At 40.0% G+C, this 16,511-nt stretch overlaps 1 protein-coding gene across 2 annotated transcripts in view; it reads left to right on the top strand.

The window, feature by feature from the left end:
• The window catches only part of fgfr2 (fibroblast growth factor receptor 2), a 66,218-nt gene that overhangs the window by 4,370 nt on the left and 45,337 nt on the right, over positions 1–16,511 (top strand). For both annotated transcript variants that reach the window (XM_067385574.1, XM_067385575.1), the window contains exons 3-6: positions 7,934–8,200; positions 8,759–8,833; positions 12,292–12,461; positions 14,110–14,233. In XM_067385574.1, the coding sequence (XP_067241675.1) occupies positions 7,934–8,200; positions 8,759–8,833; positions 12,292–12,461; positions 14,110–14,233 (636 nt within the window). The remainder of the gene's footprint in view (positions 1–7,933; positions 8,201–8,758; positions 8,834–12,291; positions 12,462–14,109; positions 14,234–16,511) is intronic.

Raw genomic sequence — 16,511 nt, 5'->3', positions numbered from 1 at the left:
ATTCCCAACTCAGAGGAAAAAAAGTGATTTTATTTGATTCTTTGGCACTTTCTGGTGCAGTGGCATGTCTTGGCCCATGTTGCACCATCCAGTAGTAGTTGTGATTATTGCTGTTAATGCTAAGTGGCCTGTTATGTTGTGTTGGATGAGTCTGCTTTTGTTCTTCTAGCTTTAATCATTATGTTAATTAAAGAGTTGTCAAACACAATCACCCCACCCCCCACCAAACAACACTGTCCAGATACCCTTTGACCTCAGGGTTAAAAGAGGTCCGTACATGCCCACAATAGGGTTAAAGGGAAAGTTCACCCTGTCTTTATTTACTCACCCTCATCTCGTTCCAAACACGCATGACTATCTTTCTACTTGGAATACAAAGCAAGATATTTTTAAGAATCTTTGCTCTTTCCATTGAATAGAAGCATATTGTTATTGATGGCTTTTGAGGCCATTATTGGACCTAAAAGAACAAAAAGCAGTATTTGAAGTCTTTTGGATTTGTAGTCAAAATCTTGATAATAATATCATGATGTTAATGTTTATAATATCCGTAGAAGGAAGTGGAATGGTACAAGGGTGAGTTAATGAAAGAATCTGCTTTTTGGATGAACTGTTCCTGTAAGAGTAAAGCCTCGCTTAACGTCTTAAACACAAAAAAAGTTCTGTTGCACAATATTGCATTGCATTGTTCTGCCATTTATCTTTTGTCCAAAGTCAGATGCTTAACTTTTCATCTAACGCTAAGTGCTCTATGTTGTGGAACTTTGTAAGACGATTTGCACTTATCATATGATGGAAGATTACGGGAGGTCATGTGATGGAGGATTAAGTGGCTCGAGTGGAGTCATGTGATGCGGATAGGTTTTGGTGAAAGGTGGAGAGCTCTAGTAGCCACACCAGTTTCTTGTCTTACAGACGCAACTCAAGTAGTCGAGTGCTTAGGGGGGGTTGTGCTAAACATGTTTACTCTTTGTACCAAAGAACAGTATATGTATCAATTCGACAGAAAACCCTGCCATTAAATGCCCACCCCTGGAGGGAAACTACAACAGCCCCCACTTGATGCATGCAAAGCCCACCAAGGGCTTGGTTGTGTTTCTGGGAGGGGTAATTGTTTAAGATAGCATATCAGTTTTTAGAATTCCTGCAGAGTTTCGCATGAGCTAGTTTTTCTGTTAAGGGAGAGTTATATGATAGAAATATTACATTACCTTCCTGAATCAGCAATGTTGCTAACTTAGTACATGCGTCGCTTCAATTTAGACGTGATAAAGGCTGGGAGAGTGGTTGGAAAACAACACATTGTGAAAGTGTGGGAAAGCAAACTTGGATCAAATGTAATCCGACAGGGCTTAGAGCACAATAGAGTTGAAGATCTTCGCCCTTTATTTTGTCATTCCCGGTCGCCCCATAAGGTTTGTGGTTGGAACCAGAGGTTCTGGCTAGGCTGACCCAATGGTGGAAAATGTGGACTCGTACATGCTTGGTTCGGATCATTGTTATTTGGATTGTGTGATTTATTTATTGTCATTGGAGTGGTTTTGCTGGTGTTTAGTGTGCGTGTGTGCCCGGTTGGTTTGGACAGAATTAGACACAGTCAAACGGGGCTTTGATGATGTTTCAAACATTGGCTGGAGATCCAAGCGAATCTTTCCGGCCATCACTCTTTTTCCGGAATCAGAATCGTCCCCAATTCCTTGCTCTCTGAGATTTTAGCCTGAGGGTTTTTCTCTCGCAACCCCAGACGTTCCTGTTCACTATGGGAATACTCAAACCCGTACTGTCAGAACTATGAGAGATGCTCAGCCGGTCGCTCAATCTGGGTAAGCGCGCCTTAAAGTGTCCACCTGCATACAGTTGGGGGTTTCCTGGGCGAATCATTCTCTGTTTATACTAAAAGTTTCTAAATCATGATAGTAAGTCCCTGTAATAAAAGTGTCAGCTCACACCCTTTGTTTATTGTGTTTTCTCGGGCGACCAAAGCCTCACTCTCCCACTAAACAAACTAAAAGTGTATTTTTTTATGTGGCAATTGGCTGCTGTCAACCCTTGCAGTGTTTTTTTGTTGTATATATGTCATTTATTTAGTTTATTTTCCTATTTTTGTCCATTTTTCCCCCTTGCAAATCTTTAGCCATTACTATGTGGTGCATTCTGAGTGGTTGTTAACACGTTTTTAGGTAGTTGATAGAGTGTTTTGGGTGCTAGGTGCTCTGTTAAAAACAAAAAGTTGACTAAACTTAAAAGCATTTTTGAGTTTTCTCAACTTCACTAATTGTAGTTGTGGCAACCGATCTTTTAAAGTTCCCCCAAATTAAACTGCTAGCAAGTACTAGTGCTGCACGATTAATTGTTGAAAGATCGCGATCTTGATTCAAACACCCAGACAATCTCATTCCTAATTGACAATGATTCGCCTGTGACTATTAAACAAATATAATCACACGGGCACATTCAAACCTGCATCGGTGCTGCTGCTGAGCCAGAGAGAGCCGTACGGCTTCACAAACAGCTTCTTTTGAACATCACACTATGGTTGTGTATGTTACAAATATTCAAATGATCACAAATGGGATAAAAGTTTATATTTCAGATATAAACACTGATGTCTACGGTAGTGATCAAAATAGAGCAAATTACCTTGATGCTTTAAATAAAGATTTTATCAATTACATTGTTACACCAGTAGGTGGTGACTGTTAAAAAAATGTTTTTGTCTTTGAATCATTCATTCAAGAGATTCGTTCAAAAACGCTGATTTATCCAGTAATGATGTATTTATGAGTGAGTCATTGAATCATTCATTCAATACAAATTTTTTATGTTTACATTATGACTGCAGCAATTAATATTTTGTCAGAACCTCTAGTAAATTACATGCTATTTTGTTTAGTTTGTCTGTTCAGAATCATGAGAGAATCATGATCTCTATTTGAAACAAAACAAAATCATTATTCTCAATAATCCAACATCAAAGGGTTAGTTCACCCAAAAATGAAAATAATGTCATTAATTACTCACCCTCATGTCATTCCACACCCGTAAGACCTTCGTTAATCTTCAGAACACAAATTAAGATATTTTTGTTGAAATCTGATGGCTCAGTGAGGCCTGCATAGGGAGCAACTAACCCTTTAAGACCTGAAGAACCGTGAGCGTATTTCATTGGAATCCATGAAAAACTTAGACACTAACTAGCACACCTCTCCTCAAGAAGCTGCATAATTGATAGCACAGAAATAGTATAGAACAGCTTATATAATAAAGTTTAAAGTTAGCAGTTAAATCCACCACCAAATTCCAGTGTTTATATGTGACTCCAGAGGATTTGGAGGGAAAGTTGGCCAATGAGATTTGCCCGGATGCTTGTGTGTCGGTCTGTTGCCGTGGGCACCTCTGAGAAGCCTGTGCTTTTGGCTGGGCATGCCATTGTCATGACAATAAAGCTTGCAGAAATTACAATTTGAAAGGCGATTGTGATTAGTAAAGAAAAGGAGTGGCTACGGAAGAGTGTTGGGATTTAACTGGAGTAGAAACGGGAAGGGGTGAGAAAATAAGGAAGGAGGGGAACGTGAAACGAGTAGAGTTAACTTGTGTGGGTTTTCTTCTGAACCCCTGTGATCTAATTAACAATGTTTGCTAAGGAAAGCTTCACTATTACTGTTTAAACAATTCCCAAAATAACTACTAAACATGTCCCACACCTTTTGTCCTGTAGAGATGAAATTTGTGTTTATTGAGGACAGATGTGTTAAGACTTTGTGGACCAGAATGTCATCAAGACTCGAGGGTGACTTTGGCCTTTAAGCAACCACCTAAAACACTATTTACTTTGTGTGATTTTAAAGGGATAGTTCACCCAAAAATGACGCTTCTGCTGTAACTCGACTTGCGTACAGCTGTCTGCTGGAAGCCAGTTATTATGGTCGTATGGATTATATTTATGATTGATGGATGCACTTTCTTGGGCTTCAAAATCTCTCCCAGTTGTGTTCTCCTGAAGATAGTCATATACACCTAGCATGGCTTGAGGGTGAGTAAATCATTTTTGGGTAAACTATCCCTTTAAGTAATGTTTATTCAAAATAATGAATAAACCAAAAGATTTTGGCTTTAATGTTAATGGAAATAGATTTGATAATTTAAGACATTTTTTATGTAATTACATTTGGCTTCAACATTTCTAATAGTTCCATCATGAACACCTAGATGTTTGCAACTCCCTGGTTTGGAAATACGGCAATAGGCTGTATACCTCTGTTATCAGAGCCATTTCATCATCGCATCTCATCCGACTGACCCCGGGCACTCAGTGAAGTCGCCAAGCAGCCGGAGACAGAAGGATGATAGTGTGAGAATTGGACAGACTGGTTCCTGTCACTGTTTGGTCGAGAGCCTAATTATCTGTTCTAGCAGAGGCGCAAATGAGACTTGGTGGAGCGGACGGGAAGTGCGAGACAGTCCGTATCCGTCACTCCTGACGGGACGTTTGATAATAACCGCCACGCACGGCACTGGTGTTCCCAGGAAAACACAGGAGAACAGATAGAGTCACACCTCAAGAAATTGAGTTTTACCGCAGTCGACTAAAGACTACGTTTATTGTGGCAGAGTAGGATGTTTCTCTGACCTTTCCCAAGAAGAAAAATCTGGAATTTGCAGGATGTCAACAGGTTGTGGATTTGTGGAGGGGTCTGTGTCTTGTGGACGGCAGGGGGTCGGTTGGCAGGGTGAGAGGTGAAAGGTCAAAGAGCACATCAGAGGTAGTGTTGATGGTAAAGAACAGATGTACTGGACCTGAAGAATAAAGGGAATGAAAGCATGTCAAATGTTTAAAGATGTTGCGGTTGCATCAAGTTCTTGACTCGGCAGAATGGACCAAATTTATCGCAGTGCTGTGAGAAAAGTTTGCTTAACCTTTGAATTACGAAGTGTCCATGAATTTGATCATTTGATCAACTAAAACTGGTTGAAATTGGCTGGTATGTTGCTGGTAAAGCATGGCGCTAGCAATGCCAATGTCAAAAGTTATTTCGCCAAAGTTGCCAAAGTTTAATTCCCAGGGAATTGTACTGAAGTGGTAACACTTTACAATAAGGTCCTATTGGATAACATTAGATGCATTAAATAACAATGAGAAATACATTTGTTACAGTATTTATCAATTAGTTTTAGTTCATAACAATTTTCATTGTTCGTTCATGTTAGCTCAGGTCCATTCTATAATATAAACTTGTAATGTATTAGTAAATGTCGAAATTGGCATTAATTAGCATTAATAAATGTAGTTTTCATTGTTATAGTTCAGTACAACTTTATTGTAAAGCATTACCATAACATGGAAAGTCAGTCTAAATAAAAGTGTCTGCCAAATTCATACATGTACCAAAACCATAAGTAATAATTTGGATGTGTTGGAGAGCTCTCTTGTCTTATTTCTGCATTTTTGCATGGCTTTTTCCACTTTCAGCATGCACAGCTTAATCTTTTGCACTGCTTAATTGGTTCAGTACCCATTAGCATCTTATCTACTCTCTATTTATATACTAAAAGTTTAGTGAGACTTGAATGTCCACTGGTCATCATCCAGAGTTTCCTAAGAGTATATGTAAAAAAACTGATCCACATGTGTTGGCTTTCTAACAGGACTTGAGTGAGAGCAGGCCTCGTTTTTTCAGGTTGTCTTTAATCGTACAATAGAGGGAAATGCGCAACCAATTACAGTTAAATAACAGTTGGACAAACAGAGGCCTCCGGAAGAGCAAGGCAATGAATACCGGTCCCATCAATCAACGGCAGAGTTCGTTCTGAGGCTGCACAGTCGCGAAAGGCATAAAGGAAAAGGTAATTGTTTCCGGAGTAGGAACAATACAGGAACTAAACTTGCGTAGGGCGATGTGCCTGGGGAGAGAGTTTAGACCTTCAAGCACACTCCAACCCCCCTTGAGGACTGAGCGCAAGTCATATGACTTTCCCTTCCTGCGGTGTGTGTAGTTCACACTCACAATAGGACAAGAATGTGCAGGAAGATAGGTAGGGTTGGGAGTGTCTGTGCACAATTATTTCTGATTCTTGACAAGTCCGACCATGTTTTTCCATACGTCTTGCTTTCAATGTTTATGTCTTTTTGTACACTTATAAAGCTGTTTAGTCTGTCTTAATTCATAGTTTCCGCTCAGATGCATTGGGTTATTGTTATATCTGCAGAAACATGAGGTCTCCTTCATACAGGGTCAGAAGCTTGGATCATGGTGTACTGGCCAAATTATTGGAGAATTAGTCTTGGGGATTCGCTGAACGTGTTTGTCAGTGAGAGAATGTGGCCTGGGTTTAATCATTCGGCTATGTTAATTGCTCAGAAATGTAATATCTGTGCTCGGATTGTAGATTGTTCAGTTCTCCTCTTTACTAGAATGTGTTGATGGCTTTAGTTTGAGGCAGAAAGTTTTGACCTCATTTGAGTGTGTAACAACATCAAGGCGCTGTTATGATTACTGTGCAGTGCGGTGTTAATCGTTGTTTATCATTCTACCCAAAAGATCAAGTGAATTAAACGGATAAAATGTCTTTCCTGAATTCCTCTCACTCTCTCTACAGCTCATTCTGACTTTCTGATTGAGTGTTTGATTTCTGTCCGTCTTGGCTTTGCTCTCAGTGGAATCTCAGGTGAACTGAAATGGATATAGATGGTATGTTTTGCTTGAACTAGCAAGTGGTCAACCAATATGGGTTTTATAATTTACCGAACACACAATCACACATACACTGGTTTCCATGTTTTATGGGGACTTCCCATAGATGTAATGATATTTATACTGAACAAACTGTATATTCTGTCCCCTAAAGCCCTGGGTATACTTTGTTTTTTTACACGTACGCTAATGTACGCGCACAATTGAATGCACGGCCTTGGAAAGTACTTCATTTAACTTGTAACGTATGTATAGTTTTGAGCAATCTCTCGCCACGAGTTTTAACCCATGTAAACATCCTTGTATTCTTTCATGCTAGAGTTGAGGGTACTTTCTAACCTCTTCGCACAATCTCTCGTCTATGTCGGCCTCCATTGTCGCTGTAGCTTGCATGAGTTCCTGTTCTTTTTATGCAGTTCTTCTTTGAGTACCTTTGTGAATCGACGCCCCCAGAGCACGGTTGCCACCTTGTGGATAAACTAATTACGTTTACGTAATTACTAACAAGTACGCTTCTGGTGGCGAAATTCACGTCGTGCACTGTTCGCTGACCCTTGCGTATGCATAAAAAGTGAACTATACTTTGGGCTTAACCCTATCTGTAGTTTTTCAAAACATTTTATTTAGTATGATTTATAAGCTGCTTTCCTCATGGGGGACCAAATGTCCTGATTTTTTTGGTCCCCCATGAGGAAAGCTTATGATTTCGTATGATTTCCAGGCACACACACACAGAGAAAAAGAGAGAGAGAGAGAGAGAGAGAGAGAGAGAGAGAGAACGTAATAAAAAATAATATAATAAACCAGCAATAATGGATTAATTCTAATGTGTGAGGTCAGGGTTGAAATGACAACCTGTCGGGAAAGGAAAACCGAAGGCTCTGTTTATGAAATGAACAAATATTGGGTCCTATTTCTCAACTGGCACCTCTTTCATGTCAACGCACTGCTAATGCCACTCTCTTTCCCTTTGGTACAGCTGCATGCTTCCAGAAACGCTCTGTATACACAATTCACAGCTAATGTGGACACTCTGAGGTGTCTTTATTTGGGATAGGCTTTTGGGTGAGCTGTTATTTAATTAATAATCTGAAGCCTCTTCTTCGCACTCTCACTAGGCACTCTAGGGATGTTGTTTTGGTGCAGTGTTTTTCATCTTACACTCTTGGTCTTTGTCTTTTTCTCTGCACCCTATCACCCCTTTCCTCCTGCCCTCCTCTCTTTTCCTCTTCGCTCTGCAGAGCCTCCAACCAAAAACCAAAACTCTAAGCCCACCCTGTGCTCGGTGCACCCGGGTGAACTGCTCAAGCTCAACTGCCCGCTGCCCGAGGCGGCCGCCATCATCTGGACCAAAGACGGCTCCTCGCTGGGTCCTGACAACCGCACGTTCATAGATCAGGAGTGGCTACAGATCCGCGACGCCACCCCTAAGGACTCGGGCCTGTATGCGTGCAGTGCCGCGGGCTCACAGGCCGGCGACGTGCTTTGCTTCATCGTAAACGTTACAGGTGAGGCGCTTGTCTACCACAGGTGGCGCCATCTGCAGAATAAGACTTTCATATTCGCAGATGAGCTTTCGGACGCCGTCTCTGCCTGAAATTGAATGCCGATATAATTCTGTTTGTCTTGTTTTCATTGCATTTTTACAGTTTGTCGCTCACTTTACAGTGCAGAGAGGTGGAAGATGTAGTCTTTAAGATCGCTTTGCACGTCTCAGATTTGTTTGTATTGTTTTTACCGCATTCGTTGGCTCTGTAAATTGAGTATTAAGATCGTATTAGTTGAAGTGCTTATTGTTTGCTTATGTTTTACTCCTTTTGTTATTGTGTTTTACAGACATTTTGTCTGTTTTAACATGTCACGTTAAAATATTTTTTTGAATATTATGTCTTTTTGACAGTTTGCTATCTATCATTCATAGTAGCTCTGATCACAATCGTGAAATTTTAATGAAAAATTGAAATGAGACAGCTTATGTTAATGTGTCAAAAATAGCAAATAATTGAATAATAATTGACGGTTAGAGGAACAAAGCAAGGTTACAGTATTCCCGGTACTCTCTGCAGATGCCATCTCATCCGGTGACGATGAGGACGACACGGAGCGATCGGACGATGTTGGGGCGGACGGCGAACAAATGCGTGAGTATCGGGACTGGGGGCCGATCAGCAGTTGTCACAAAGTTCCAAGAAAAATGTACTTTTATTCCCAGTGATATTTAGAGAAAATAAACAAGTGCTAGCTGTAGATGTAACACGTTTGGCGTATTGTTTTTTTTATTAACGAAGGTATACATTTTTTGCTACATTTCACTGAGGCAGTCTGCAGCGGAGTCTGATGTTAACTATGTCATCAAGCAATTCCAGCACAGACACATTCCCAGAATTCCAGGCCCTCTTTCCTTCTTCCTTTGTGTCTTTGTGCCCTCCCTTCTCAGGTAGCTAGTCAATAAGAGGCCTGTCTGTAATTTACCTGCTAAGAGATTGGGCTCCACTTTGAGAATGGCAAAAGGGAAAGACCTGAGGTAGAATATTAGTGAAGTATAGAAAAAGGAGAAATTGTGAAGATGTTGAAAGCTTTGTTAATCAATGGAGTGCTGCAAGGATGATGTGTTTTTGTAGGCCCGTAAGTTACCCGTTTCCCTTTGACAAATAACCAGTTTTGGATTATTGCATAAAATAAGCTCTGTGACCAACAAAAGTTTGATTTATGTAATAAATTTCACAAATAAACCCAACTTTTATGAATTTTGAAGCCTAAATACAATCTTCAGAAGTAAACTTAGGCACCAAATCACACAAACTACTATAATCACAACAAGGCTGTAAAAGCAGACAATTGAGTAGATGTGTTTTCTTCATGATGTGTAGTGAACGACCTATGCAGTCCCATTACAACAACCTTTTTAAAAAATCAAGTTTGGGTATTGGAGTGGGGGTACTGATTAGACCTTATTTCAGGCCAAAAATCAAGTTTGGGGTATTAATTAGACTTTTTTAAGGCTAAAAATCAAGAGTGGGTTATTGATGAGATCTTATTTCAGGCCAAAAATCAAGAGTGGGGTATTGATGAGACCTTATATTAGGCCAAAAATCAAGAGGTATTGATGATACCTTATTTCAGGCCAAAATGTAAGAGTGGGGTATTGATGAGACCTTTTTTAAAGCCAAAAATCAAGTTTGGGTTATTGATGAGACCTTTTTTAAAGCCAAAAATCAAGAGTGGGGTATAGATTAGACTTTTTTAAGACTAAAAATCAAGAGTGGGGTATTGATGAGACCTTATTAAGGCTAAAAATCAGGAGTGGGGTATTGATGATACCTTATTTCAGGCCAAAAATCAAGTTTGGGGTATTGATGAGACCTTTTTTAAAGCCAAAAATCAAGAGTGGGGTATCGATTAGACTTTTTTAAGGCTAAAAATCAAGAGTGGGGTATTGATGAAATCTTATTTCAGGCCAAAATTCAAGAGTGGGGTATTGATGAGACCTTATATTAGGCCAAAAATCAAGAGGTATTGATGATACTTTATTTCAGGCCAAAATGTAAGAGTGGGGTATTGATGAGACCTTTTTTAAAGCCAAAAATCAAGACTGGGGTATTGATGAGCCTTTTTTAAGGCCAAAAATCAAGAGTTGGTTATAGATGAGACCTTATTTCAGGCCAAAATTCAAGAGTGGAGTATTGATGAGACCATATTTCAGGCCAAAAATCAGGAGTGGGTTATTTCTGAGCCTTTTTTAAGGCCAAAAATGAAGAATGGGTTATTGATGAGACCTTATTTCAGGCCAAAATTCAAGAGTGGGGTATTGATGAGAACTTATTTCAGGCCAAACCCCCACTGACTTTGGGATGATAGAACCTTAAGTTCAAAAATTCTAACTCGTTTCCAGTTTTTTTAGTATGCAAAAGAGAAGCCGTGACAGGTGAGGAAAGGAAATTGACTACATTTCCACTGTTGAAACGAGTGCCATATCCAAGAAAATCTGTTTTGAGTTGTGCAAAACTAAATATTAAAGAGGGTTGTTGGAAAGAGGGGTGGAGCGAGGTTTTTCAGCTAATGGGCTCTGGTTTGGATCTGCACCAACACTTTTTGTGTAAGCTTTGGAGGTCTGGCCTTTGGCCGTGTACGAGTGGAGTTGAGGTGGGTGTGTGGGGGATCGGGGTTGGGATGGAGGGGTGTTTAGCATTGTGCTTGGGGCGGTTTCGGGCTCAGTGGGTTGGATTTCTGCCCAGCTGAACCACTCAGAACGCTTTGATATTTCTGTGCAAAGGGGCCTCAACAACAGCCGTCTCGAAAACACCAATTTTTCCCCCTCTCACGAGAAAGTTTCCTTTATTTGTGAGATGTGTTGCTCTCTGACGAGGTGTGCTGGAGTAGACAACACTGGGATTGTTTAAAGACTTAGGGTCTGGTTTACATGTTGTGTTTTTTTGTTCTTTCTCTGCTTAATTTGATAGAATTACTGTTTACTGATTGATCTTTGCAGATAACGGTGGTATTTGTTAATAGTCCCTTGTAGATTCCAAGAGTTTTTGAAGAAATAAAGCTTTCTGGAGCTCACCTGTCTTGGGGTGTCCCACCACATCCGACCCTACCACCCCAATGTCTGAGGGTCATACCCATCTTCTCAATGAATATCTGAACCGTTAACAAAGTTAAAAGGCTTACAGATATGCAGTCTGCTGTCTGCCAGGGCGTTGAGGTCAAAGAGAATGACCGTTACGAAAGAATTCCCACGAGATGAGATGAAAAAGTTGGGTGGTGAGGAAAGAAAACAGACGGACAGATAGACGTTGAAGGAAAGCCAATGCTTTAACGCTGAAGGGAAGATGTCTGTTTACACGTCTCATATCAAGTCATTTGCAACCTTCCGGTTAGCATGTCTGTCGAACAATAGAAATTGGATGTGATGGTCCAGTTCCTTCTTGGCAAGCCGCTGTGCTTTTGGACTGACTTGTTTTATCCTCCTTTTCTCTTGTGTATTTTCAGAGCAAAATGGGAATATGTTTTTATTTAAGCCGCTCACTGTGAGTTGCAGGGTTCCATTAAGCAGATGGGCGGTGCAGTCATGCAGCGCTGCGAGTGTGAATAACTGTTTCGATTTACATCCGTGGTCATGGCTTCCTGTTTCTCCTTGCTGAGATTCAGACGCCTCCTGCTTTCGCTCTCTTGGCAATGATCTAGTTCTTTTGGGATATATACATTGCTTTACTTTATTGATTTGCCATTTCTTTGTGTCCGTGTATTTGTTATTATTTATTAATATTATGAATTCATTTTTATTTGTATATTTTCTTTAGTTTAAGTTTTAGTAGTCAACCGTACAAGTGAAAAAAGCTACTGTTTTTTGCTTTGATCTTGAGTTTTTCCATAAACATAGATGCAGATGTCAGGGGCTGATCTATGAACGGCTGAAAGCAGATAAGAGAGGGGGTGTAGATAATAAACCTCCAGTTTTGCATGGATGTTTTATGTGATGCATATCAAAGCTGCATGTAATCTGACATCAAAGAAGATATATAGTGCACTGCAAGCGTGATTCTTGATATTTGGATGATGTAAATGGTTGGTTGTAATTGTTTCTTCTTGCCTGCAGGGGCGCCATATTGGACCTCACCGGATAAGATGGAGAAGAAGCTGCACGCTGTCCCGGCGGCCAACACCGTGAAGTTTCGGTGCGCGGCAGCAGGAAACCCCAAACCCAAAATGCGCTGGCTGAAAAACGCAAAACCCTTCAGACAGGAGGATCGCATGGGCGGCTACAAGGTAAGAGATCTTCACTAGTATGAGAATTTGAACTTATTGCATGGTCTTCAACATATACATTTAATAAGGCTTAATTACTAGTGGTTTTTAGAAAACGAATGGGTACCTTTTGAGTCAGAATTGTTAGTGTAAAACAGTTGGTGAAGCACTGACTCTTGGTTAAAGTGTAATAGATGTGTGTGGCGATTGGCCGATGTACCCCGATCAGCGTCTGTTTGCACTTTCGTCTCTGAAAACACAGCTGATCCACACAGAAGGTCACTAATGATTGAGCTGCTCACGCTCGATTGATCTGGACACTCAAAAATGAGCTCAGCGTCTGACTATAGACCATGAACTGGTTCATTCGATAATCTAGACTTGAATTACCTTTTATTAATGTTACTGACAAAATTACAATTTTTCTGATAATTCCTAAGTTTGAAATATATTAGTTAGTTTGGCTTTATATATATATATATATATATATATATATATATATATATATATATATATATATATATATATATATATATATATAAACATTTTATAGCCTGTTAGTGGGTTAGAGGAGGTCAGATTTGAACTGCATTACTAAAAAAAGAAATATCTAAATATTTCCATTGATTATCTTGGTCATGATTGGTGCAGCTAATGAAAACTTTTGGATTAATAATGAAGAAATATTATAATAATAAATATGAATTATTTTTAATAACAACAATAACTTTCAACATATGTGACCCTGGACCACAAAACCAGTCATTAGTCACATGGGTATATTTTTAGCAATAGCCAACAATACATTGTAAGGGTCAAAATTATCGATTTTTCTTTTATGCCAAAAATCATTAGGATGTTAAGTAAAGATCATGTTCCATGAAGATATTTAATAAATTTCCTACCGTACGGTAATATATCAAACATTTATTTTTGTGAGTGGATATGCATTGCTAAGGACTTCATTTGGACAACTTTAAAGGTGATTTTCTCAATATTTTCATTTTTTTTTGCACCCTCAGATTCAGCTTTCAAATCTCAATTTAAAAAAAAAAAATATTTCCTTATAACTGGTTTTGTGGTCCAGGTCACATATATGTATATGTGTTTTTTTGTAAACAAAAAAAAAGTAATAATTCAATGTGTCAGCAAAGATTTGAATTCCATTTTAGAGTATACAAAAAGAAAATCTTCATGAAAAAGTCACCTGTAAATAAGATATTAAATGCTTCATAAAATAAATGAATCATTGGATAACGTGCATAAACTAGAGTGCCTGAGGTAAACGAACCCTTATTTTGTCATCATTTGTCGGGTCTCTAAAGGCCGAGGCTCGAGCAGGGTTGTGGAGTGAAAGTCTCCATGGAAGAGACGCTGGATTTTGTGGCCTGCAGTCACGAGAGCGGCATTCCTGAGGTGGGGGCGGGAGCTCGCTCGTCTGTCGGCACGGCGATATTACTTTTCCCATGGTGCTCTCGCTCGAAAAACCCTCGTCTTCTGAGCCAATTTCTCTCTCTCCTGTTTGTTCTGTCAGTGCTGCTGTCAGATTTGCCCTCCATTTTGTAAGACGTCACACACAGGTGTGAAATTGAGGATAATAGGTGCTGAACTAAACCTGTTCAGAATGTGTCCTGGAAGTTTGTTTTTGATTTTTCCTTTTCCTGTTCAGGTCCGGCTCCAGCACTGGACTCTAATCATGGAGAGCGTGGTTCCCTCTGATAAAGGGAACTACACCTGCCTAGTAGAGAACGCCTACGGATCCATCAATCACACCTACACGCTGGATGTAGTAGGTGAGTCTTGTTTACATTTTCTCAGCAGGCCTCTTTGGATACTGGTATACTGGTATATCTTTAAGCGGACAACACAGCAACTGAAGTGGAGAGGAAAGAGAAGGGAAATTCTGTCTCTTATGCTTACCATGGCTGCATTTATTTGATCAAAAATGCTGTAAAACTGTGAAATTGTTGTTGTGTGGCTTTAAAAGACTTGGAAGGCTTAATTTTCATTTTTGGGGTGAACTGTCCCTATAATTCGTTGCTGTCTACACTAGTTGTTTGAGTAGACCTGCCCTATCTGACCTCAGAACCAAGCTATATTTTTGCATGCACACACCCTTGAACAAAACACAGACATGCAAGGCTTACACACACACACACACACACACACACACACAAACACACACACACACACATATATGCTCCCTATTTAGGGCCCCTGTTCTGGGTAAGTAAAAGCAGTCTTTCAGAAGGTCTCTGTTTTTCTTTGCTGTTTTATTACATGGCTGTAAAGCCCTTTTGTGTCTGGCTCAGTCTAATACTCTCATCACAGAGAAAACAGAGGAGAAAAGAGGCAGAGGAAGGGATTATGCTGTTTTTCTCTTGTTGTTTTCTTCACTTTAATGTCAGACTAACCTACCTGGGAAGTCAATGAAAATGACAAGATGAGAAAAAGGTTGAGAGAGAGAGAGAGAAAACATTTTCCCTGTGTCTCGCTGACCCTTCGAACAGGTCAATGAAAGTTGCGCCAGTCTGAACTGGCCTGCATTTCAAAGCTGGACAAAGTACAAAGCGCTGACACTTAAAAGAGCCAAAAAGACTCTAATTATTGCTGTTTACTGTGGATGTCGGCCAGATTCCAGCGCAGAAACTTCTACTGTAGATAACTTCCAACAATAGCCCCTTATACTAATTTGTGTGCACATTATATACTCATTTAAGTTTAGGACGCCCAGTCACCCTCCACTGGTACTGAAGTTTTCACCGTAACTTTTTATGATTTGACTTTTTTAACTTTAGTTAGTGTGTAATGTTGCTGTTTGTGCATAAACAACATCTGCAAAGTTACAACGCTCAAAGTTCAATGCAAAGAGAGATATTTTCTTTTACAGAAATCACTGTTTAAGGACTACAACAAGCTTCTTCCCGGATTGATGACATCACAAACCCTAAAATTTACATAAACCCCACCCCCGAGAACACACAACAAAGGGGGCGGGGCCATGTTGGGCTGCTTTAGAGAAGAGGAAGAGTTGTTTTTGTAAATGCCATCATTTTACGCCGGACTGCTTCACAAACGAGGGTCAATTCAACACTAAAGATGAACATGACGGCACATGCTAGTGGATGAGTTGAATCAATTCCACAGCAATTACATCAATTTATCCACTAACCATTCAGAAACGTCTAAAAGTTGTAACTTCTTCCTGAGTCTCTCCATCAGTGTCGATTCCGGTTTGAACAATGTAAGGCTGAACACTTTCCTCATTTTGGCTGCGTGAGATTCTCCAGCTTTGTTGTTGTTGAGCTGTTTTTTTTTTTTCTGAAAATGCAATGAAAAAGGCTAAAGTTAATGAGTTTTTGCTCACTTTGGGAGCATATTAATACTTAAATACATCTTCTGTAATATAAACCAGCAAAATCTCTAGTGATTGACGTTTCAAATGTAGTAACACATCTAGATATGGATTTTTCTCTCAGCCAATCACATGCCACAGTCCCCTCCCATGTATGCTAAGTCAGCAGCTTACCCAGAGTTCAACAGTCTCTCTGCAGGATGCCAGATCAGCCTGTAAATGCCTGGCAGATTATGCAATCAATCGATTGTGATTTGGTGGAGAATGCGGGCACTTGGCTTAACGTGTGGCTGACTCAATGGGTTTTTGGAGGAGGATCTGACCCTCAACCTGGTTTCAGTTGGGTTTTTGGAAAGTTGCTCGGTTAGGGTAGTGCACAAGTGGCTAGCAAGTGTTTTAGTGTTTTTGCACAAAATCAATCTAAAACACTTGCTAGCGACTTTCTGTCTTTCTGTATGGTATAGATCTTTGTGTGTGAGCAAAGTTTGTCTTGTTTCTCATCTGTTCTTCTTCTTTTCTTTTCACTGCCCATCTGTTGGGCATCTTTTATACTCTGCATCCCTTTAACCCCAGCCTTTCTCTTTTTCGTGCACCATTGTTTTGAGCTTTTCTTGTGCCCCCTCTTGTGCCCCTCAGTCCTAAATCCTCTTACATCCCCCGCAAACATTCGCTGCATGTCTGTGACGGTTGACCTCTCCACATCTCCTGTGTGACAT

The sequence above is a fragment of the Chanodichthys erythropterus genome, chromosome 5 (assembly GCF_024489055.1).
Source record: "Chanodichthys erythropterus isolate Z2021 chromosome 5, ASM2448905v1, whole genome shotgun sequence".
NCBI classification, from domain to species: Eukaryota; Metazoa; Chordata; class Actinopteri; order Cypriniformes; family Xenocyprididae; genus Chanodichthys; species Chanodichthys erythropterus.
This window is presented reverse-complemented; position numbering and strand designations above follow the sequence as displayed.